Source organism: Ovis canadensis, chromosome 1 (assembly GCF_042477335.2).
Source record: "Ovis canadensis isolate MfBH-ARS-UI-01 breed Bighorn chromosome 1, ARS-UI_OviCan_v2, whole genome shotgun sequence".
Lineage (NCBI taxonomy): Eukaryota > Metazoa > Chordata > Mammalia > Artiodactyla > Bovidae > Ovis > Ovis canadensis.
The window spans coordinates 230,191,331-230,215,160 of record NC_091245.1 but is presented as its reverse complement, the minus strand read 5'-3'; the positions used below and the strand labels follow the sequence as shown (position 1 = coordinate 230,215,160).

Below are 23,830 nucleotides of genomic sequence, written 5' to 3'. Positions count from 1 at the left end.
AGACTGAACACAAAAGGAGACACGGCACCAGGGGATAAGATGGTTAGATAGCATCACCAACTGAATGGACATTAATTTGAGCAAACTATGGGAGACACTGAAGGACAGGGAAGCCTGGTGTACTGCAGTCAACGGGGTCACAAAGAGTCGGACACAACTTAGCAACTGAACAACAACAACAAACCATACTGACACCAACAAGCTATACTAGAACATAGGCTTCTGTCCCCAAGGTCACTGCCAAGCTAGAAATGGCAGATGGTAGGCAGGTAAGCAAAAAAATGCCATAGTGCTTTCTTACCAAAATTTAGCATCCTTGTTCTTTTTTACATTAAGCATTACTCCTGGTTGCTATAACTTTTAGATTAGATTCCAGAGAGATGTTGGTATACAATTTTATGTAAGTGAGATCACAAAATAAAATGTTTTTTGTTTTTTTACTAAATAAATTACTATATATAGCTTTCCAGGTTATTAAACATAATCCCTCTTCCCCACTTTTAATTAATTGAGGGTATTCCATTTTGAGTATATAGAATAATAACCTAATCAGACTCCCACTTATGGACACAACTTATTTCTGATTTTTACTATTATGATACTGTGATGAGATCGTTATGCATACATCATTTGTGTACATGTTCAGTGATCTCTTCAGATAAATTTCTAGAAGTGAGAGGGAAAAAAGATTCAAGAAATGTGAACAGAGCCTTACTGACCTGATTTTTTAGAAATCAAAGGTCTAAAAAAATTTTAATTGGGCCTCCAGCAGGGAAGGAAACAAAGAATGGGTCACAAAATTCAAAAAAATAATGGCCAAAATTTCCCATTTGATGAAATCATAAACTTACATATTCAAGAAGTATAGAGCATCCAAAACATGACAAATACAAAGAAAGTCATACCCTATCAAACTGTTGGAAAGCAAAGACAAACTGAGCATCTGCAAACCAGCCAGAAGTAAAGGCCACCTTACATTCAGGAGAGCAATGATACCAATAGTCACTTATTTCTCATCAAAAATAATACAGACCAAAAGAGAGTGGAGCAACATCTTTAAAGCACTGAAAGAAAGGACAAAAAACTCTGTCTGTCCAGAATTATAAATCCAGTGAAGAGAAAAATAAAAACATTTTCAGAAAAACAAAAAGAAAATTCATCACCAGCAGTTATGTGCTATGTTGTGTGTGTGCTTAGGCGCTCAGTCATGTCTGACTCTTTATGACCCCATGGACTGCAGCCCACTAGGATCCTCTGTCCATGGGGGTTCTCCAGGCAAGAATACTGGAGTGGTTTGCCATGCCCTCCTCCAGGGATCTTCCCAACCCAGGGATCTAACCCAGATCTCCTGCATTGTGGGTGGATTCTTTACCATCTGAGCCACCAGGGAAGTCTTATATACTATGAGATAAGCCTAAAGGAAGATTTTTAGGTTGAAGAAAAATTATATTGACTGGAAATTAGGAAGAAATGAAGAGCACTAGAAATATTAAACATTTCTTTCTTTCCTCTTTCTCTTAATTTCTTTAAAATGAATGGCTTTTAAAAGTAAAAATTATAACTCACTGTGATATGTAGTACAACTATAGAGGAGAGGTGGGTAAATGGAACAACATGCATGCAAGGTTCTTATATTTTACATGAAATGGCATTATATTAACTCTAAGTAGTATACGAGATAAAACAAGCACTAAGTAATGCTTATTCTCTGGTCAAGGGGCTGGGGAGAGGGACTGCAATGCAAGACAGAACGCTTTGGACAAAACTACCCTTCTCCAATCACAATGAAAGAAGCCATGGCACTGCGTGCTGTGGAGACAGTGGGATGGAGCCCTGTGGAACATTCCTGCTCTGCACTCAAGTGAGCAGAGGGAGCACCTTTCTCCCTCCCCACCAGGTACTGTAGAGTCTGTGAGCTAGAGCCTCTCCGACCACTCCAGCCCTGTAATACTGAAGCAGAGGCCATCTCCAATGAGTACTGTGAAGGCTGTCCAGTGGGGTCCTGGTCTACCATCTCTGATTTACACTAATGACAGCAAAGAGGCAACATACAACTCCCTCTATGCACAATCTGGGGTAGGATCTGGAGTGGAAGAAGTTAAGAGACTGGTACAAAGCCCTTCCCTGGAGCTTAGATGGTAAAGAATCTGCCTGCAATGCAGGAGACCTGGCTTTGATCTTTGGATTGAGAAGCTCCTCTGGAGAAGGGAATGGCAACCCACTCCAGTATTCTTGCCTGGAGAATCCCATGGACAGAGAAGTCTGGAAAGATACAGTCATGGGGTTGCAAAGAGTTGGACATGACTGAGCGACTAACACTACTATGAAGCCCTTGGAACACCATCAAACAGCCTATACATGCAACTGACTTGAATAAGCACAGTAAAACCATGACAAATTTGCCTCTGGGTTGAAAACAAGTAGGGCAAACCAGAATAGTGCTGCAATGACTCTGAAAATGAAAATTGTATTTGAACCACAGTCTGTAAAAGTTAGCCAGGATGTGAGTTCTGAACCAATATAGGTTAACTTGCCTTCCTAAATAGAAGATGTAAATAGGAACCAGAGTTTCATATCAGCTTAGTGAGAGTCTTTACTTAAAAATTCCAATCTTATGATGAAAGTTAGTGAGAATATTAGATTTACTATATAACAACTGAGCTGCAGTGATGTACCTAGATAAAAATACAAAAATTTCTGCTTTTTCAAATATTTCTTTCATCAGTCAGGTTACATACATGCATGCTAAGGAATACATTCAAACCAAAACCTATTATTTGAGCATTTGATCTTTTTTCGCCCCATTACAAATATTTCTTGAAAAACATTAAAAGAAAATGTTTACAAAAACCATATTTTTCTTGGTTTATTATTTCACAGATAACCTGAAAGTTTATCAACATCACATTTTAAAGCTTATATTATAAAATTACTATCTAATTTCTCTCAAGAAAACCTAGAAAGAATTTTTAAGAAAACTGCACTCAACTAAAAATTTGTGAAGAGCTCTCAAAACAGCTCTCAAAATAGAAATAATAAATTTGGAGCAAATGCTAGGATACATATCCTTCCTCAGATTTTTATAATCTCTACCACTGACATTCTTCCACAGAATCTGGCCCTGGATAAATGATTACTACTATTAATTATACAACTTTAAGTTGCAGATTGGGCTTCCCTGATAGCTCAGTTGGTAAAGAATCCCCTGCGATGCAGGAGACCCCGGTTCGATTTCTAGGTTGGGAAGATCCACTGGAGAAGGGGTAGGCTACCCACTCCAGTATTCTTGGGCTTCCCTTGTGGCTCACCTGGTAAAGAATCCACCTGCAATGCAGGAGACCTGGGTTCGAACCCTAGATTGGGAAGATCCCTTGCAGAAGGGAAAGGTTAAAGAGCCTCTTGATGAAAGTGAGAGGAAAGTGAAAAAGTTGGCTTACAGCTCAACATTCAGAAAACTAAGATCATGGCATTCGGTCCCATCACTTCATGGCAAATAGATGGGGAAACAGTGGAAACAGTGGCTGACTTTATTTTGGGGGGCTCCAAAATCACCACAGATGGAGACTGCAGCCACGAAATTACTCCTTGGAAGAAAAATCATGACCAACCTAGACAGCATATTAAAAGCAGAAACATTACTTGCCAACAAAGGTCTGTCTAGTCAGTTCAGTTCAGTCGCTCAGTCATGTCTGACTATTTGCAACCCATGAACCGCAACAAGCCAGGTCTCCCTGTCCATCACCAACTCCCTGAGTCTACCCAAACCCATGTCCATCAAATCAGTGATGCCATCCAGCCATCTCATCCTCTGTTGTCCTCTTCTCTTCCTGCCCCCCCAATCCCTGCCAGCATCAGGGTCTTTTCCAATGAGCCAGCTCTTCACATCAGATGGCCAAAGTATTGGAGTTTCAGCTTCAACATCAGTCCTTCCAATGAACACCCAGGACTGATCTCCTTTAGAATGGACTAGTTGGATCTCCTTGCAGTCCAAGGGACTCTCAAGAGTCTTCTCCAACACCACAGCTCAAAAGCATCAGTTCTTCTGTGCTCAGCTTTCTTTATAGTCCAACTCTCACATCCATACATGACCACTGGAAAAACCATAGCCTTGACTAGACGGACCTTTGTTGGCAAAGTAATGTATCTGCTTTTTAATATGTTGTCTAGGTTGGTCGTACTTTCCTTCCAAGGAGTAAGCGTCTTTTAATTTCATGGCTGCAGTCACCATCTGCAGCAATCTTGGAGCCCAGAAAAATACAGTCAACCACTGTTTCCACTGTTTCCCCAGCTATTTGACATGAAGTGATGGGACCAGATGGCATGATCTTAGTTTTCTGAATGTTGTGCTTTAAGCCAACTTTTTCACTCTCCTCTTTTACTTTCATCAAGAGGCTTTTTAGTTCCTCTTCACTTTCTGCCATAAGAGTGGTGTCATCTGCATATCTCAGGTTATTGATATTTGTCCCAGCAATCTTGATTCCAGCTTGTGCTTCCTCCAGCCCAGCATTTCTCACAATGTACTCTGCATATAAGTTAAATAAGCAGGGTGACAATATACAGCTTTGACGTACTCCTTTTCCTATTTGGAACCAGTCTGTTGTTCCATGTCCAGTTCTAACTGTTGTCTAGTCAAGGATATGCTTTTTCCAGTAGCCATGTATGGATGTGAGAGTTAGACTATAAAGAAAGCTGAGCACCGAAGAATTGATGCTTTTGAACTGTGGTGTTAGAGAAGACTCTTGAGAGTCCCTTGGACTGCAAGGAGATCCAACCAGTGCATCCTAAAGGAAACCAGTTCTGAATATTCATTGGAAGTACTGTTGCTGAAGCTGAAACTCCAATACTTTCGCCACCTGATGTGAAGAACTGACTCATTTGAAAAGACCCTCATGCAGGGAAAGATTGAAGGCAGGAGGAGAGGGGACGACAGAGGATGAGATGGTTAGATGGCATCACCGGCTCAATGGACATGAGTTTGAGTAAACTCCAGGAGTTTGTGATGGACAGGGAGGCCTGGAGTGCTGTAGTTCATGGGGTCGCAAAGAGTCGGACATGACTGAACTATCGAACTGAACTAAAGCTGCCGGATTATGAGGAAAAAAGAAAAAAACAAGGAGTTATATTTCAGAGTGACATTTTCAGGCTGATGAGAATATGTACTTCTTTAAAGAAACCTTAGTAAGGTTTTTTCAAGATATAAATAGCTGTGTGAGAAAAGTATTCAGCACCCACTGACTTAAATTTTAGGCTCTTAACTTGACACCACTTACTTGGTAAGTGGAAAAGGTGAAGAATCTCAATAAGCATTGCCCTTCTTACCTTTCACCACTCGAACTTGCCTTGACCCCCCAAAGATATTAGTTCTCATTACTAGGAGAAGCCTGTACCTTCTTGTAAAATTTATTACAACTGTAATTAAATAAATGAGTGGGTAATTAATCATTTAATACCCATCTTATCAGTAAGAAAGTAAACTGCAAAGGGACAATTTTTGCTCGGCATTTTAAAAAAAGATGTACAGGAAGTACTTATACAGGTAACTTAGTTTTGAGGTTTTCTGTTTGTTTTTTAATTTTAGTTATTTATTGGCCACACAATATATGGGATCTTAATTCCCTGACCAGGGTTTGAACCCATGCCCCCTGCATTGGAAGCATGGCATTTTAACCACTGAACCACCAGGGAAGTCCCCAGGTAATTTGCTTTTGACCCAAAATGCTTACAGCATTTATATCTTAGTGAACAGAATCATTTTCCAATAAAGATATATGTGTTCTAGTCTGTCACCTTAAAAATAATTTTCCATCATTTATTATGTATACATACAAATTAAATAGCTTCAAAAATCAATGTTTTTTTTAAAAAGGAAAGAAAGATGAATTACATGATTAGAGAATCCAATGAACTCTGCGAGCAAATTAAAATTTAAAAATAAATCTAGCTTTGTTCCCTTCTTCAAAAGTTATACAAAGCATATCTTTTATTTGAAAATTTTAGAAAATGCAATTTTCAAAAAACATCACCTACTACTTTAAACTCCAGGAATAACTACTGTTAAAATGTGTTATATAGAGAACTCTACTCAATACTCTGTAATGACTTGTACGGGAAAAGAAACTTAAAAAGAGTGGACATATGTATATGTGTAACTGATTCACTTTGCTATGCACCTGAAACTAAGACAGCATTATAAAGTTAACGATGCACATCCAGAGAACATCTGTCAAACAGAAGTAAAGTTGTGTGCTTCTAGAAACAGAGAATTATATTTAGATTTTTAGGTACCAAAATCAGAAAAAAGCAAATTCGTATTTATGCTTTTTGCATTCTAAATTAACTGTCTTGTTTTACATTTGAGGAAAATGAGCCACAGAAAAATTATGATTTTCTCACAGTCAGGAACAATATGTAATAGTCTCTCATATAATGCTGCTGCCTTGGGAGCACTATGATGAAACAATTCATTCTCTAAGTACAATGGTAAACGCCGCTGAGCTAGGTTGTTAGCCTATGTTTTAAACAGAATTTGTATACAGGGCATACTCTCTTATGAGAGAAAAATCATACCTGCATTCAAATATGAAATCTTTGGTTTTAAAATGACCATTTAAAAAATTTACTATCAATTCCTTACCAAAAATATGCAACCAAAATTTTTGTATGAAGCACATTGGCAGATTAAAAAAAAAAGTTCAAAACTCAACTCTCTATGTGGTTGGGCATAAGTTTTAAGACTTTACTATCTTTCACAAATATGGTTAAAATAACTATTTTCAGAAAGACAGTAGAGAACATACTCAGTCTTCAAATTGAACTTAAAGAGGTTGAATGGTCCTATAAATCTGGAATTGATTAAACCAATATATTAAGAAGACAAATCAGAAAGATGCAGTAAAATGCATCACTGAAAATGTTTTTTAAAGATTGAGAAATAGGTATGTTGTTCATTATCACATTTATGACAGCACATCTGTGATTGCTCATCACTATGTCTTACCCCAGTTTTATCGCACAAGCGTAAAGTATAAAATGATCCAACAGCAAATAATTCTCCATCTGGAGCCCAGGCTACTGAGGTAATAGGATGCTCATGAGGTTGAGAACTATAGAGAGGACGGCCGTAACTATCCCATACCTACAAAAGCAAATTTAAAAAATCTTTTATAACAGTCACCACATTATTACAAACAAGCCTGCCTTCCAATAAAATATCAAGTAAAGATTTAGAAATCATCACTTTATAATATTAGCAATTATATGTCTTTATTTGTTTAGGCTCCAAAATCACTGCAGATGGTGACTGCAGCCATGAAATTAATAGACGCTTACTCCTTGGAAGAAAAGTTATGACAAACCTAGAGAGCATATTCAAAAGCAGAGACATTACTTTGCCGACTAAGGTCCGTCTAGTCAAGGCTATGGTTTTTCCTGTGGTCATGTATGGATGTGAGAGTTGGACTGTGAAGAAAGCTGAGCATCGAAGAATTGATGCTTTTGAACTGTGGTGTTGGAGAAGGCTCTTGAGAGTCCCTTGGACTGCAAGGAAATCCAACCAGTCCATTCTGAAGGAGATCAGCCCTGGGATTTCTTTGGAGGGAATGATGCTGAAGCTGAAACTCCAGTACTTTGGCCACCTCATGCGAAAAGTTGACTCATTGGAAAAGACTCTGATGCTGGGAGGGATTGAGGGCAGGAGGAGAAGGGGGCGACGGAGGATGAGATGGCTGGATGGCATCACTGACTCGATGGACGTGAGTCTGAGTGAACTCCAGGAGTTGGTGATGGACAGGGAGGCCTGGCATACTGCGATTCATGGGGTCGCAAAGAGTCGACACGATTGAGCGACTGAACTGAACTGAACTGAACTGAACTATCCACAAAGGTTGTGGGGGCTGGGGGGGGGGATGTATTCCTGGAAATCTAAATATCTCAATGAAAAAGTTATAGTAACATCATGATAATTTTGGATTTTACTAAGTCTTTAATTAATTCTAAAAGCTACCCATTGTAATCCTTTTAAATTTAATAACAAGGTTTTGACATATTCTGATTTTTGCTTAAATTTTTTTGTTCAATAAGTGCTCTATCAACTTTCCCTGAAAGTATTTATTTGAACCAAATTTTCTCCAACTATATTTACCATAAATCTTATTCTTCCTCACTAATTATTTAGGTCTGGAGCTGATTTTCATTTAATAAACCAGTATGGTTGACTTTTTAAACCTTAAATTGATTTCAGTTCACTTCAGTCGCTCAGTCGTGTCCGACTCTTTGCGATCCCGTGAATCGCAGTACGCCAGGCCTCCCTGTCCATCACCAACTCCTGGAGTTCACTCAGACTCACATCCATCGAGTCAGTGATGCCATCCAGCCATCTCATCCTCCGTCGCCCCCTTCTCCTCCTGCCCTCAATCCCTCCCAGCATCAGAGTCTTTTCCAATGAGTCAACTTTTCGCATGAGGTGGCCAAAGTACTGGAGTTTCAGCTTCAGCATCATTCCCTCCAAAGAAATCCCAGGGCTGATCTCCTTCAGAATGGACTGGTTAGATTTCCTTGCAGTCCAAGGGACTCTCAAGAGCCTTCTCCAACACCACAGTTCAAAAGCATCAATTCTTTGGTGCTCAGCTTTCTTCACAGCCCAACTCTCACATCCATACACGACCAGTGGAAAAACCAGTCACTAAAACAAGGCATTGTATTCCTGTTACTACTCATTAAGTCAAATTTTATAGGTCAATGAAATAGGCCAAGGAGAAAGGCAACACTTAAGATACTGAAAATTATAAAATAACAATTTCCTAAATTGTTAGATTAAAAGGTATGGCTAAAGTGAAGGACTTAAAGAATATTCTTATATGTGAAATACTTTTCACCAAAATTCAATTCTTTCAACCAGGTGATAAATTCAAACATTACATACCTTATATTTACAGTCTTCGCCAGCAGATAAAATCAAATCATTGACAGAGTTCCAATCTACTTTTAAAATAATGCCATCATGAGCTTTCCACTAGGAGAAAAAATAAGATATAAATTATAACTTCAAGGGCACTGAAAACTTTCTAAGACTTTTTTTTTCAGCCTCTTTCTAGTGTTCTCTAGTCTTCTTTGAGAAAACTCATATCTTCCTTTCATAGCCATTATGCACAAGCTATTTGTTTGTTTCATTTCTGATTTAAACTAATGAAAAGCACCTTGCATTATGATATCCATTATGGAACTTACATCCTTCAGGTCTCCTCAATAGCCTGGAGCCCAGATGGAAAATCAGTTGCTGTTGATCTATTACAAGCTTGAAGTTTGTGTGATGATAACAGAATGAATATGAATATATGTTATGTACTCCAAAACTTGGTTAAATCAAGTTTTTCTCCCTCTGCACAGCTAATCCTGTTATTGATACTGCTTTCATTTTTTGTTTGCTAATTCTTTTCTTTTTTTAAAAAAATCTTCTACTACATGGACATCCTCTTTATTACTCCCTTTATTCTCTCCTGTTCACTCCCCTAAGATTCATTCTCTTTACCTTCATGTCCTTAGAGTAGACACTAACTACTCTGAGAACCTTCTGCTGTATTCACTATATAACAAAAAGAGGCTTTCTACAGATATATTCTATACATATACAGAATACATACAATACTTGTGTATATATCTATATAAGTCACACCAAAATTGGCAAATCTAGAAAGTAAATATGGATATCTTCTTACTCTTAAATATAATTTATGTGCTCATTTAGCTATTACCACACATGTAATTAAAAGCCATTAATCTTTCACTATATTTGAATAATATAAATGAATAAGAATTTTTCTTGAAGACTATACGGTATGTTTTCATGTCTGAGTCAACTAAGTTTGTATCAAAGAGTGACTGATTTCAAGGATTTTCATTCTATAGATCCTTCCCAATCTATTGTTCTTCATGTATATGGAAAAAAAAAACCCACATCAAATTAGTGTCAAATAAGCAGCAGCAGCAAGCCCTAAGAATAAGCAGTAATTCATAACTTGCTTTATTCAAAATACATAAAAATATACACTGTCAAAAACAAATGTTTTGAAAGCAATAATTTTCACAAGTTACTTTAAATTAAGCCACTCTCCTGAAATAAACTGTAAAGATAAAAATTTCAATATACAAACATTATTTATTTTAAAGCTAAAAAAATAAAATTTTCATATTTAAATGTTAGGAACAAAATATGGTTTAAATTTTCCTTATAATTTAGGATATCACTTATACAGTACATATATTTACACATTATACATAATGCATACACAGTTTTCAATTATTTCTTAAGGTATTAGGCATTTTGTGAAATTCCTTTGAACCATGAGCTCCTTGAAGGCAGAAACTATGTTCTGTTTCACCTTGAATATGTTATAGTACAAGGCTTACACTCAACATAGTACCTGAGATATAGTAAGTATTCATCACATTCTCACTGATCGACTAAATAAACAGAAGTTTCTTCACTATGAAACCAAGTTCTGGGCCTCTAGAAGAGTCCCTAAAGCTCTTAAAGGAAATGAAGTGTACACTTTTGAACTGTATTCTACAAGTAAGAATTAAGTAAGCATTCTTTTTTGTGAACAGTCTAAAGTTGAGTATATATTTATTTCCAAGGAAAAACTGCTGGAGCTTTAGTTTTCCAAAAGGAATAGAAGATTTGCATTAAATTATGAATTTCATTTAACTCCTTTGACTCTAGCTGAATTTTTCCCTCCTGAGCCAAAGGTTTCACTGAGCCACAAAACCAGAACTTTATCAATGGTGATATAAGCATCTTCCTGAGTTTAATTTATATATGCGTAATTACAGGTATCTGAACAAATCACGGGCTTCCCTGGTGGCTCAGACAGTAAAGAATCTGCCTGCAATTCAGGAGACCTGGGTTCAATCCCTGGGTTGGGAAGATCCCCTGGAGGAGGGCATGGCAACCCATTCCAGTATTCTTGCCTGGAGAATCCCCATGAACAGAGGTGTCTGGCGGGCTACAGGCCATGGGATTGCAAAGAATTGGCCACAACTGAGCAACTAAGCACAGCACAGCACAAACAAATCATATATTTATAAATTGAAAGATTCATTGGGCCTGCTTTTGCTTTATGATTTCAAAGAACATATTCAGGGTATAAATGGTATGGAAGGACTTTGACTAAAGGCGGGAAGAACCAGTCCTCATCCCTAGCTTCTTCCCCTTCTGTTGTGTCACAGTTCTTAGCAGAGTGTTCCACATGCAGTAAAAATATAAATACACGATGACTGTATGGAATATGTATAGCATAATTCTACACAGAAGTGACTAATATGGAACCTCAAAGTCACTTCTATATCCTTACTCTCCAAATTCTCTATCTACTGAACTGTTAAACACAATGCTTCTTGGGAATTCCCTGGTGGCCCAGTAGTTAGGAGTCTGAGCTTCCACTGCCAGGTACCCAGGTTCAATCCCTGGTCCAGGAACTAAGATCCTGGAAGCCACACAGCATGGCAAAAAACAAACTAAAAACCCTGATGCTTCTTCTTAAAACACTTTTATCCCTTCTGTAGCCAGTGAATCTCGAGCACCAAATCCCTGACCTATTAACTGGCCTCCTTGCCTCTAATTTATTAGCGGCTGAATAAAAGTTACAGATGACATAATAACACCATAACATCAATAATAACAATTGCACTTTATTGTGTACACTCAATATTTTTATTATATGCACTGTCCTATGTACTTTGTAATTTAACTCATTTAATCCTCACAACAATCCTATCAATTAGGTATTAGGATCACATCTAAGAGATGAGAAAGCTTAAGCTCTAAGATATTTTATAATTTGCCTTAAGTTACATATAAGCAATGAACATTTGAACCCAGGTGACTAACTCCAAAACCTATATTTCTAATACCTACTCTATACTGTGTTGCTATCAAAATATGAAGAAAATGATTCTGCCTCTTCACACTGAAATCAAACATCAAAATCTCAGAGACAGGATTAAAGATTTTCCATCAGGAGGAGAAGGGGACGACAGAGGATGAGATGGCTGGATGGCATCGCTGACATGATGGACACGAGTCTGAGTGAACTCTAGGAGTTGGTGATGGACAGGGAGGCCTGGTGTGCTGAGATTCATGGGGTTGCAAAGAGTCGGACACGACTGAGCGACTGAACAGAACTGACCTGTCTTAACTGCCACTATTGTTCTGCTTCCCTGTAACTGGTAAAATTATATATACCCAATTTGTTCTAAGCATTATACTGACTCCCCCCAACCCACTTTAAATAAATACTAAAAGAATTCTAGGGTCTTAGAGAAAGTTCAAGGGTACTGAACAGACAGTGGGGAGGAGGGGGAAGAAGACACTAGAGATGATAAAAATCAGTCTAAACAAGTTCTTAAAGTTTTATGATTTAGTCTTATTCTGTCTCAAATCTATACATGTGAGGCTGACTGTGCTAAATTTGAAATTTGTGCCAAATTATGCAAACATATTTATGATTTACTGATATAATCAGAGTTGGAATAAGAGGGAAGTGAACCTTGTTGGAAACATCAACAAGTATTCCCTGTTCTATAGTTCAGTTCAGTCGCTCAGTCGTGTCCAACTCTGCGACCCCATGAATTGCAGCACGCCAGGCCTCCCTGTCCATCACCAACTCCCGGAGTTCACTCAGACTCACGTTCATCGAGTCTGTGATGCCATCCGGCCATCTCATCCTCGGTCGTCCCCTTCTCCTCCTGCCCCCAATCCCTCCCAGCATCAGAGTCTTTTCCAATGAGTCAACTCTTCGCATGAGGTGGTCAAAGTACTGGAGCTTCAGCTTTAGCATCATTCCTTCCAAAGAAATCCCAGGGCTGATCTCCTTCAGAATGGACTGGTTGGATCTCCTTGCAGTCCAAGGGACTATAAAGGGTGATAAAACCACACACTTAAAAGCCTCGACTATAATAAGACCACCCCCAGAAGAAAGGGACTCCTAAGAAAGTGACCTCTTACTGAGCAGTCTGGCAGATCCTGATAACAATTTACAAATGCCTGAGAAGTACCTGTAAAATTTTAGCATTTGGTTGAAGCGGTTTAATGATCAGTTGCTTGCCTGCTGTATAAAGAACCTTTTCTGAATCAGGGCCCCATGCTACTGAATACACTGGTGTTCCTGGTAAAAAGAAAAAAGAAAAAGATAAGCTTTAATTATCATGTTTTATAAAACAGAGATTTAGGAAAGTCAAAAAACCAATTTGGGGTATCATTTCATTTCCTCCTTACTCAGTGGACTATCCAAACTGGAGTATATAGCCTGATACTGAAACATAAAAGGCAAAGTAAATAAGAGGTTAGGGAAAGTTTTGCTCTCTATCAAGTGTGGCTTTGGCCTGAAAGTTAGGCTAAAGTATTGCCAGGATAAAGTTGACTCCACTTCCATGGGAAAGGTACAAGTTTGATTTACCCACCATACTGGGTAAATCTGTTTTCAATTTCCTAGGACAGGAATCCTAGAGATAAGATTTAGGTATTTTTTACTTTGATTACTTCACAGATTACCTAATATCTTCTGGAAGACTATGCTTTGTTTGAGCCTATTTTTTAAAAAATGAATATCATATCAATTGAGAGCATTATCTGCAGTCCACTGTCTGACCCAGTTACCTATTCATTAGAATATATTCATTAGGGAAGTGAATCAAGGTTATACAATTAACTATAAAATATTAACCCATTTATATTTATAAAATCAAGCTTTTAAAAATTGTCTAGGATTCCTAAGTCAGGCTATTATAGTAGCTGAATTTATGTGAATAAGTGAATAAATCTTTCAGGAATTTACATTCACAGTAAAATGAAATCTGAATCTAAGGATTTATGAGCAATCAGTAAGATGTGTTTATTGAAATGGAAAACCCAACTGATTGAATCAACAGGGAGCAATCAGCAATCAACAGGGAGTAAATTTCAGTAAGATAAACGCTCTAATTGGGTTTCCCAGGTGGCACAGCGATAAAGAATCCACCTGCCAATGTATAAGATGCAGGAGACTTGGGTTTGATCCCTGGGTTGGGAAGATTCCCTGGAGAAGGAAATGGTAACCCACTCCAGTATTTTGCCTAGGAAATCCCATGGACAGAGGAGCCAATAGTCCATGGGGTCACAAAAGACTTCGCAACTAAAACAACAACTCAGTGCTTTACAGGACTCTTTGTTGTTCAGTTGCTAAGTCATGTCTGACTCTTTGCAACTCCACGGACTACAGCACGCTAGGCTTCCCTGTCCATCACTATCTCTGGGAGGTTACTCAGATTCATGCCCATTGAGTCGGTAATGCCATCCAACCATCTCATTCTGTGTCATCCCCTTCTCTTCCTGCCTTCAATCTTTCCCAGCATCAGGTTCCTTTCCAATGAGTCAGCTCTTCCCATCAGGTAGCCAAAGTACTGGAGCTTCAGCATCAGCATCAGTCCTTCTAAAAAATATTCAAGGTTGATTTCCTTTAGGACTGACTGGTTTGATCTCCTTACTGTCCAAGAGACTCTCAAGAGTCTTCTCCAATACCACAGTTCAAAATCATCAATTCTTTGGCACTCAGCTTTTTTTATGGTCCAACTCTCACATCCATACATGACTACTGGAAAAACCATAGCTTTGACTTTGTCAGCAAAGTGTTGTCTCTGCTTTTTAACACCCTATCTAGGTTTGTCATACTTTCCTTCCAAGGAGCAAGTATCTTTTAATTTCATGGCTGTGGTCACCCTCTGCAGTGATTTTGGAGCCCAAGAAAATAAAACATGTCACTGTTTCCACTTTGCCCCCTTCTATTTGCCATGAAGTGATGGGAACCAGACTTAGAGGACTTAGAAAATCTGATTTAGACCTAATCCAAAAAACTCCATAAGCATTCCCTCCATAGTATAGGTTAGATATCATACAGGGTCTAAATTTCCTGGTCAGTTGGTGACACCTAGGATTGTCTTGATTCAGAGGAACCTACAGATGGCCAATGAGATGGCTCACCTCAGAAGGTACTTCTTCTATTCTTAGTAACTACATTCTCTTGGAACATTATCTGGGAGTAGCCAGGAGCTAACCTGGGCTTCAAAGTAAATCTCCAAATGAACAGAGTTCAACTGTAATAAACTCCCCAGAAAATGTAAATCAAAATTTCAGATATTCCAAATGTGATTCTTGGTAAGCACTATAAGGAAATATGGGAGTGAATTACAGGTTCCTTCTTTATTCCATTATTACAGTTGCAATTATTGTGCAAAAAAGTAAATTTATATATTTTAATTATCAATTATCAAAGCTTCATGAATACACTCAGTAAAATTACACTTTCCTCAGTGTATACAAAACTATGACAAACATCTGCCCCCAAGGAAATAATTCAGTAAACACAACTCCCATTGAGTTATACAGGATGTGACTCTAGCCTTTTAGTTGTGGTAAAAGACATGGTTTGGGGTATAGGATGAAGAGCTAGGGACTCTTATGTCCTCTTTCACATTGAATCTGTGGCCCCATTAAGTCAGCTGTGTCACCATTTCCTTGTTTATAAACCTTATAAATCTTCAGAATACTTACCTCCTGTGTTGGGATGTGGAGATTATTCATTTCCTGCTTATAAGATAATTTTTTAAACAATAATACTGTTAAAGAAACAGGTATAGTAACTTAAAGAATAAAACAAAATAAGCTTATAGAGGAATATTTAAGCAATTCCTTTGTTAAAATATGTGGTTTTTAATCACATTCCCTCAATCCAAAAACAAAAGGAATTTTTTATGATAAATAAGCAATCCTAAATAAGATCAACAGCTGCCTTATTAGTTACAGCTTCCTAATCAGCAAAATTCAAAATGTATGTAACATCAAGAGCTAAGAGAATGTGTCTTTATATTCATTCTTTACATTTAGAATAAAATGCTAAGTGTGAAATTCCTGTATATATGCATGTCTTTATTGCTATACAACTTTGATTTAGGTGGTTCTGGAGAAGATTATTGAATGTGGATGAAATAGCTTCATAATGATTTCCATAAGTCAGTATGGAAATATAGCCTTCAGGTTAAAAAACTTTACAACAAAAAATTTAGCAAATCATGTAATGAGATGTTATAAATTTCATCTTTAACAAAAATGGACAAAAAACATAAACAGTTTTGTAATAATTAATTTCTTGCTTTTTATACTGGGAATTTTTATTTATGCTCTATTTCAGTTAAGACACTCAAAAAGATCTTGTTTTTCTGACTTTGTACACTAAGATCATGTGATCTTTTTGACATTTTTTAAGAAACCACATGCACCTGGGGTTGTGTTAAATGTCAGACCCTTATCTCTCTGTAAAACAAATTATCTAAATTCTTTCAACCTGTTGAAGGCATTTTAAACCACAGAAGGAGACAAAAATGTATTTCAATTGTTTTAAGGAAGTACATGGTCAAATACACCATGTTTTTCACATTCATACTAAAGGTATCCCCTAAAATGTTGTTTTTACATGTTTTTAAGAATGCTTTTGAAACAAACTCTTCACTATTACCATGAAGCATTAGCTACCTTTGTGTTGAATGCAGTATAGGTCTACACCGAGTGAACATAAGAAGGTAGAGAAGAATTTGGCACTCTATAAGCACTATCTATTAGTAACCACCACTACTACTTTGTAATGAAATAAGCAACCATTTGTTATTGTGTTGCTCATGGGAGTAGGCACTTTATGCTTTAAAACCTAGTTAAAATATGCTGCAATATTTGCCAGGAAGCTTTTCAATTTCTTTGGTGGTCAAATCATTAAGAATTCAAAAACAAAGAATTATTTCCCTTTCATTCTATTTGTAGAGACATCTACTAACAAATAAGTAATATCAAGTGGAACTTATTCCTCAAAAAAAAAAACCAAACAACTTTTTGGCTGTGTATGTCACCAGGTCAGTACAGAGAAAAAAAGCTAAAATGAAGGTATGTGTTTCTTTACTTTCTATCCTCAGTCACCTCTCCCTTGGGGATCTCAACTTCCTCCATAGCTTCACTTTTCACCTTTCTGTAACAGACTCTCACATTAATATTTCAGCCTTTATTTCTGAGTTCTAACAAATTTCCGTCTATCCCAAAGACATGCCAAAACGTCATACTCTACATATTTGTATATTATCCCTCCCCATGTACTCCCTCATTCATTCTTCCTCTGAATTATTCACCTCTTTACAGGGCGATCATTCCTCTCAGCCACTGAGAACTACGCACTTTTTTCAACCACTCTCATCACCATCTCTGTTCAAGCCTCACTGTACATTAGCAGAGAACACCTCAGTAACCTCCTTACCAGTCACCCCAACGTAACCTCTACCTCCTCTAATTGATCCTACATCCTACTGCTAAGGTAATCTTCCTAAAGAGTTTCCCAGGTGGCACAGTCGTAAAGAATCCACCTGTCAAGCAGGAGATGCAGGTTGAGTCTTTGGGTCAGGAAGATCCCCTAGAGAATGAAATGCAACCCAATCCAGGATTCTTGCCTGGGAAATTCCATGGACAGAGGAGAGTTGCAGGCTACAGTCCACGGGGTTGCCAAAAGTCAGACATGACTTAGAGACTAAAACAACAACAAAACCTACCTGAAGAAACAGGCTTTATCTCTTACTCTCCTGCTCATCTTTTAAAGATTTTTATATGGTTATAGAACAAACTCCAACCAGACTTCCCTGGTGGTCCAGTGGCTAGGATTCCCTGCTCCCAATGCAGGGGGCCCTTGAGTTCAATTCCTGGTCAAGGAACTAGATCCCACATTCTCCGACTAAGACCACAGTCAAACAAATAAAAATAAATTTTTTAAAAGAAAAAGTATAAATTCCAACCCCCTTCATTTAATGTCTGAGGTTATCTGTGTCTTGGTCCCTCTGGCAGTAACATCCCTCACACAGTCTACACTTGGCCCAAGGGGTCCACTCCCCTTCACCTGACTCCCAGGCTTTATGCTAATCTGCCTCTGTGCCTCTGATCATCTAACTTCCTCCGGAGCTCCGCTGCATTGCCAACAAGCCCATTTCCCTACCTAATTTCTTTATCCTTCAAAGTCTAGTTAAAAGATGCTGCAGTATTTACCAGAGAAGGTATTCTGACACCTTCTCTCCCCTCAAAGCATTCATCTCTGCCTTCCTGTCTTCCCACAATGCCTTAAGGCAACCAGCACACCCTGCCTTGTGTTACTTATATTTCCTTTACTAAATTCATTATAGGTAGCTTCCATGTTTTGTCATCTCTTTAATCCATTTGAATACAGTAAGGGAAATGTTCTTAAAGGTTCTTAAATGTTCTTAAATACTGTAAGTATTTCTCTCTTCCAATTTTAATTTATAATTAAAATATACAATGTATTGCAAGATAGGGCATCATTATAATTATTCTTGGCCTACATATTACTTTTCTCTAATAAGGAAAAATAACTCTTGATAAGCACCAGTAAGAATCATTTTTAAACATAGTCAAATTCCATCCCTATCCCACTAAAAAACAAAATTAATGCTTCTTCTGCATTGGAGAAGGGGATGACTATGACTTTTTCTATCTTTATGTCTGCCTCCAATTATCAAGAAATGAATTCAGGAATTTTTCTATTCATCAAGGAATAAGTACAATTAACATGGACATGTAGTAAAAAAATCATAAAGTGTTTTCAATATTGTTTACATAATTCCAAGTCTTAGAGTAATTCAGGCTTATGTTATTCCATTTTTGTGTCAAAATTTAGTTTTTCTCCTCAAAGGAGCTCAGCATCCCCCACCTCCACCTGCCTTGGTCATTTTACTTGAGATTTTAGCAATTAGCTCTCAGTAGATTAGATTTATAACTATCCTCAAAACTTGTAGCCTATAACAAATCAAACAAACTTTATAAATAACTAGGGACTTTTCCTTCAGGGTTAATGTCATTACAACTTAACTTCTCCATTGATTTTTCCCAGAAATAAAACGGGGAAACTCTATGCTTACTAGGAAAGTGTGGGTGGGAACAATGACCAAAAATTCATAAATTAAAATCATGGTTCTATAGTGAATTTATAATTTTTAACCTAGAAAAAGATACTAGTTATTAAGCTGAAATACTAATGGGTTAACTAAAATAAAATCTACATAATTTAGTTTTGCTCATTAATCTCATAATTAACATAAACCTTGAGTAAGAAGAATAACAAGATTCAAATAGGATAAAAATGATCAGCAATTTAACAGCATTTGATATTAAGGAAATTGGAGCCATTTGGAATGCTGGTGTAAAATACCATTATGTGAGTCAATGAATACATAATAAAATTACCTATCCTATATGACATAATATGTAATTTAGCTTTTAAGAAAATCCTATTTATCCATTTATCTGGAAGGAATGAACAAAAAAAGCACCATCCATCCCTCTCCAAAATAAATACCATACACAAAAACCAACTCAAAATAGATCATTGACCTAAATGTACACACTAAAACTATAAAACTCTTACAAGAAAATACAGGTGTAAGTCTCCATGATTTTGGATTTGGCAATAGTTTCTTAGATATAACACCAAAACATAAACAATCAACAAAAAATAGATAAACTGAATTTCATCAAAACTTTTGTGCTTAAGAGACTTCCCTGGTTGTCCAGTAGTTCAAAATCCTCCTGCCAATGCAGAGGATAGGGTTTGATCCCTGGTCTCAGATAGACCAGGATGGAGCAACTAAGCCTGTGGCCACAATACTGAGTCCACATGCCCTAGAGCCTGTGGTCCACAAAAAGAGAAGCCACCCAAATGAGAAGCCCACATACTGTACAACTAGAGAAAGCCTGCATGAAGCAACGAAGAGCCCATGTGTTGCAACAAAGACCCAGCACAGCCAAAAATAAAATAAATATTAAAAAAAAGAAACTTCTGTGCTTCAAAAGGTATCATCAATAAAATGAAAAGGAAACCCACAGAATGGGGAAATCAAATATCCAAGTTGCAAATCATATAACCCAATGGTCTATTAACCAGAATACACAAAGAAATCTTACAACTCGACAATAAAAACACAACCCAATTTAAAAATGTGCAAAGAATTTTAATAGGTATTTCTTCAAACAAGATCTACAAACAGCCATAAAGTACATGAAAAGAGGCTCAACATCATTAGTCATAACAGAAATGCAAACCAAAACTACAATGAGATACTACTTCACAGTCACTAAGATGATTATAATAAAAATATAGTAACAAGTGTTGAGGATTTGGAGAAATTGGAACCTTCATATATTTCTAGTGGGAATGTAAAATTGTATGTTTACTTTGAAAAAGAAAACTTGAAGAAGACTTTAATTTACTGATATGAAACTATATCCAATGCAGTTCACAATTCAAGTGAAAACAAGTAAGGAGCATATTGTAGTAGATGCAGTATGCCTCTGGGAATGTTTTCTGGGTGGCCAGAAAACAGGGGTAATATGAAAGACAAGGGTAGTATTTAAGAGATAACTTTATACCCTTTTTTACACTTCAAATTCTGAACTATGTGAATTAGTATCTATTAAAAATTTATACTTTAAAAAGATGTAAGCACTCCCTGCAAGGCATATACGAACAATCAAACTTTTATGATCACTATTATTGAAAACTGGGAGTAGGAAATGGCAACCCACTCCAGTATTATTGCCTGGAAAAAAACAGGGACAGAGGAGCCTGGGGGCTGTAGTCCATGGGATCGCAGAGTCAGACACAATTGAGCACAAACACACATTATTGAAAATAGGAGTTGTAAACCCAAATCCCTTCAGAGGTTTATGTTGTGTTCTACCACGTAACATAAATGAGTAAAGTATCCTACGTGGAGTGTAAGAAAACTAAGAGAAGTTTAAAATCCAACTAAAAATGGCACAGCCACCACTGAACTCCAGCTGATTGTATTTATTCTGGAAAGCAGACTTAACGTTGCCAGTTCTTCCAATTTTTCAGGATACCTAAGAGATCCATATAAGAATGTAAAATATCCTAATCTTTAATGCTGGGCCTGGACCATGCTAGTGGGCTAGATTCAGGACACAGGCCATCTGTAGCCTTTGATGAATGAAAAGTCCTTAATTCATGAATATATTGGGTTTCCAAACTTCCTCTGCAAGTCTGGGAATTCTAAATGCATTTTCTGTATAAGAGTGAAATAAGCAGCAATCTGTTTTCCAGACCCATTATACAGACAAATCACAGCACTGAACCGAAAGTGCTATGTCTTCTACCCTCTATCATTAACAACGTTTATGTTAAGCAACTTAGTCCAAGTTTCAACTTTAGACTTTGGAAAGTCCAAAATGGTAGATCCCAGGGGTAATCAAAGGGAAGGAGACGACTATGAAGAATTTAAAGAAAGAAAAGGAGCCTTATGGTGACAACTGGTGAAGAATCTCAGGTAAAAATTCAGATTATTGTGGTGGGCAATAAGATAAGCTTTCAAAATTTCTCTGAAGATCTGTGTCTTCTCTAGGCAATATATTTAGTAGAATAGAAAAGACAGGAAAAAAGGGTATGTATCAGTAGCAGCTACAGCTGAAAAGAACTGCAGCCTCAGCTCCAAGGGGGTGATAATAATCTCTAAAAGAATTTTGTAGTTGCTTATAAGTCAGACATCATAAGGTAAGAATGCCAAATTATTAGCAGTAACAAAAATTATAAAACCAAAAGTAAATGCCTATTCTTATTAGCTTAAAATAAAATTTATTTTCTAAAGATATACTTTATTACTAAAGAAACAATAAATTAACATTTTTTTCCTAACTGAAATTTGCTCATGAATGTTTCTATGAACTCTGAATTTTCTACTCATGGATAAACATTCTACTTGGAGATCATCTGTACCAAAGACTTAACCTCAGGAGATAATCACTACATATCACTTATGGTTACTTTTGCTAACATTTGGTTAATGTGTAGCTAAAGAAATATAACTATTTTAACACTATCCTAAGAGTGAACATAATTTAAAAAATGAAATCTGCAAATTTTTGGAAGTCCGTTGTTGGAGATGCTTCACAATATGACTTTATCATATAATTCTGAAGAACAGTCTGCAAGCTTTTTGGCAATCTATCTCTGAAGCAGATATGTGCTCAAGACAACATTAATCTGACTTCTGGATTGATTTTATAGGCACTTCTTCCCAATGAGTATGGAAAACCAAGATGCTGTTCTAAGCAGTTTTATTTTACCAAGTTTTGGATCACGAAAGTGTCTGTTCCCCTTCATTAGCACTGAAATCAAACGTGCAACATAATTCAGAAAGGGTGCTAATATTAAGAAGTTATTAGAATTATTAAGTATGGATATTGAATGTATTCTATTATTAGACACCCTATGCTATTTCAGATAGAATATGCACATAATGCTTCAGAGTTCTATTAAAAAGAATCACTAGCCTATAACTCTATTTTTATAGATTCATTAACAAAGAAAAAGTCCTTGAGTATTTCTTACATTTCTGAGCTCAAATAAAAGTCACCATGCCCCATCAGGAAACATGAAAGTAAGAGGAAAAAGTTTAAATAGAAGTGAGAGATTTCAGGTTTTGAACGTGACCAAAATCAATCTGAGGAACTATATTAGACTGTTTTTATAGGAAAATGTTAAGACATTTATAATACATACCTTGATGAGCTAATGTCGATCTTAGCATTCCAGTCTTTGACCATATTTTTATTTGCCCATCTTCTCCAACTATAAAAAGAAAATAATAATTAATATTTTACCTATAGGAAATAAATGTAAACATTACATTTACATATAAAAATCAACTCTATCTACACTAATGCACATTTAAAATTCAGACACAAGTTTCTCTAATTATATGTCACTGCTTCACAACTAAAAAATTTACCTGAAATTACTTTGAAACAATTTTATCAAAGTAGCCTAACTTTCATGACAATAATTGTTTTTCCTTTAATCTTAGAAGATTCAAATAATGCTCTCTATTTTCACTGACATCTCCATCCAAGAAGCACTCTAAGAAAAGTGTTTTCAGTGTAATAAGAAGAGTTAAAGCCAAATTCCAGGGACTTGGGGACTGAATGGAGTGAAGTAACAGACTACTCTTTTGAACAGTTTGCCTGAAAAGGAAAGAAAGAAAGAGGAAATCGTAGCTAGAGTTATTTATTAGAGGAAGGATTTTTATTTCTTTTTCCTCAATTTTCAAGATAAATAGCATCTAAACACATTTACATGCTGGGAAAAAGAAAAAAAAACTGGAAAAGGAGAAGTTGAATAAACAGGCAAGACAAGAGACAACTCACTGATAAAAGTCCTACAAAAGGCCCAGGGGACAGGTGTCATGGTTTTCAAATATAACTACAAATTCTCTGTTATTCTCTCTTTTAAGAAGTTAAGCTTAATTTCTCTCTCCTTCAGTCACTAATACTTAGTGACTTGCTTCTAATAAAATATGGTGGAAATGATGGAGTATGACATCCAAGGGTGGGTCATAAAATATATGGTGGCTTCCATCCTTCTCTCTTGGATCATTCACCCAGAGAGAATCTCCAGCGGTCACACTTGCTGTAAGACCATTCCAGTAGCCCTATGGAGAAGTCCACGCTGTAAGGAACTAAGTTAGGCCTCAGTCATAGAGTCACAGAGGAAGTAGGACCTCTTGCCAACAGCCATGTGAGTGAGCCATCTTGGAACTATCCAGCCCCAGTAGGGCTTCATATGACTGCAGCCCCATCCAGCTTCTTGATTCTGAGACAGAACCACCCAGCTAAATGTTCCCTGTCTCACAGAAACTCTTAGCTAATACATGTTATCTTAAGTCACTAACTTTTGGGATAATCTGTCAT

General features: G+C 36.9%; 1 protein-coding gene across 6 annotated transcripts in view; it reads right to left on the bottom strand.

Moving 5' to 3' along the window:
• Positions 1 to 23,830, bottom strand: part of IFT80 (intraflagellar transport 80) — a 133,780-nt gene that overhangs the window by 81,593 nt on the left and 28,357 nt on the right. For all 6 annotated transcript variants that reach the window (XM_069561454.1, XM_069561430.1, XM_069561465.1 and 3 more), the window contains 4 exons: positions 22,644 to 22,712; positions 13,051 to 13,160; positions 8,921 to 9,010; positions 6,998 to 7,135 (listed from right to left, as the gene is read on the bottom strand). In XM_069561454.1, coding sequence (XP_069417555.1) covers positions 6,998 to 7,135; positions 8,921 to 9,010; positions 13,051 to 13,160; positions 22,644 to 22,712 — 407 coding nt within the window. The remainder of the gene's footprint in view (positions 1 to 6,997; positions 7,136 to 8,920; positions 9,011 to 13,050; positions 13,161 to 22,643; positions 22,713 to 23,830) is intronic.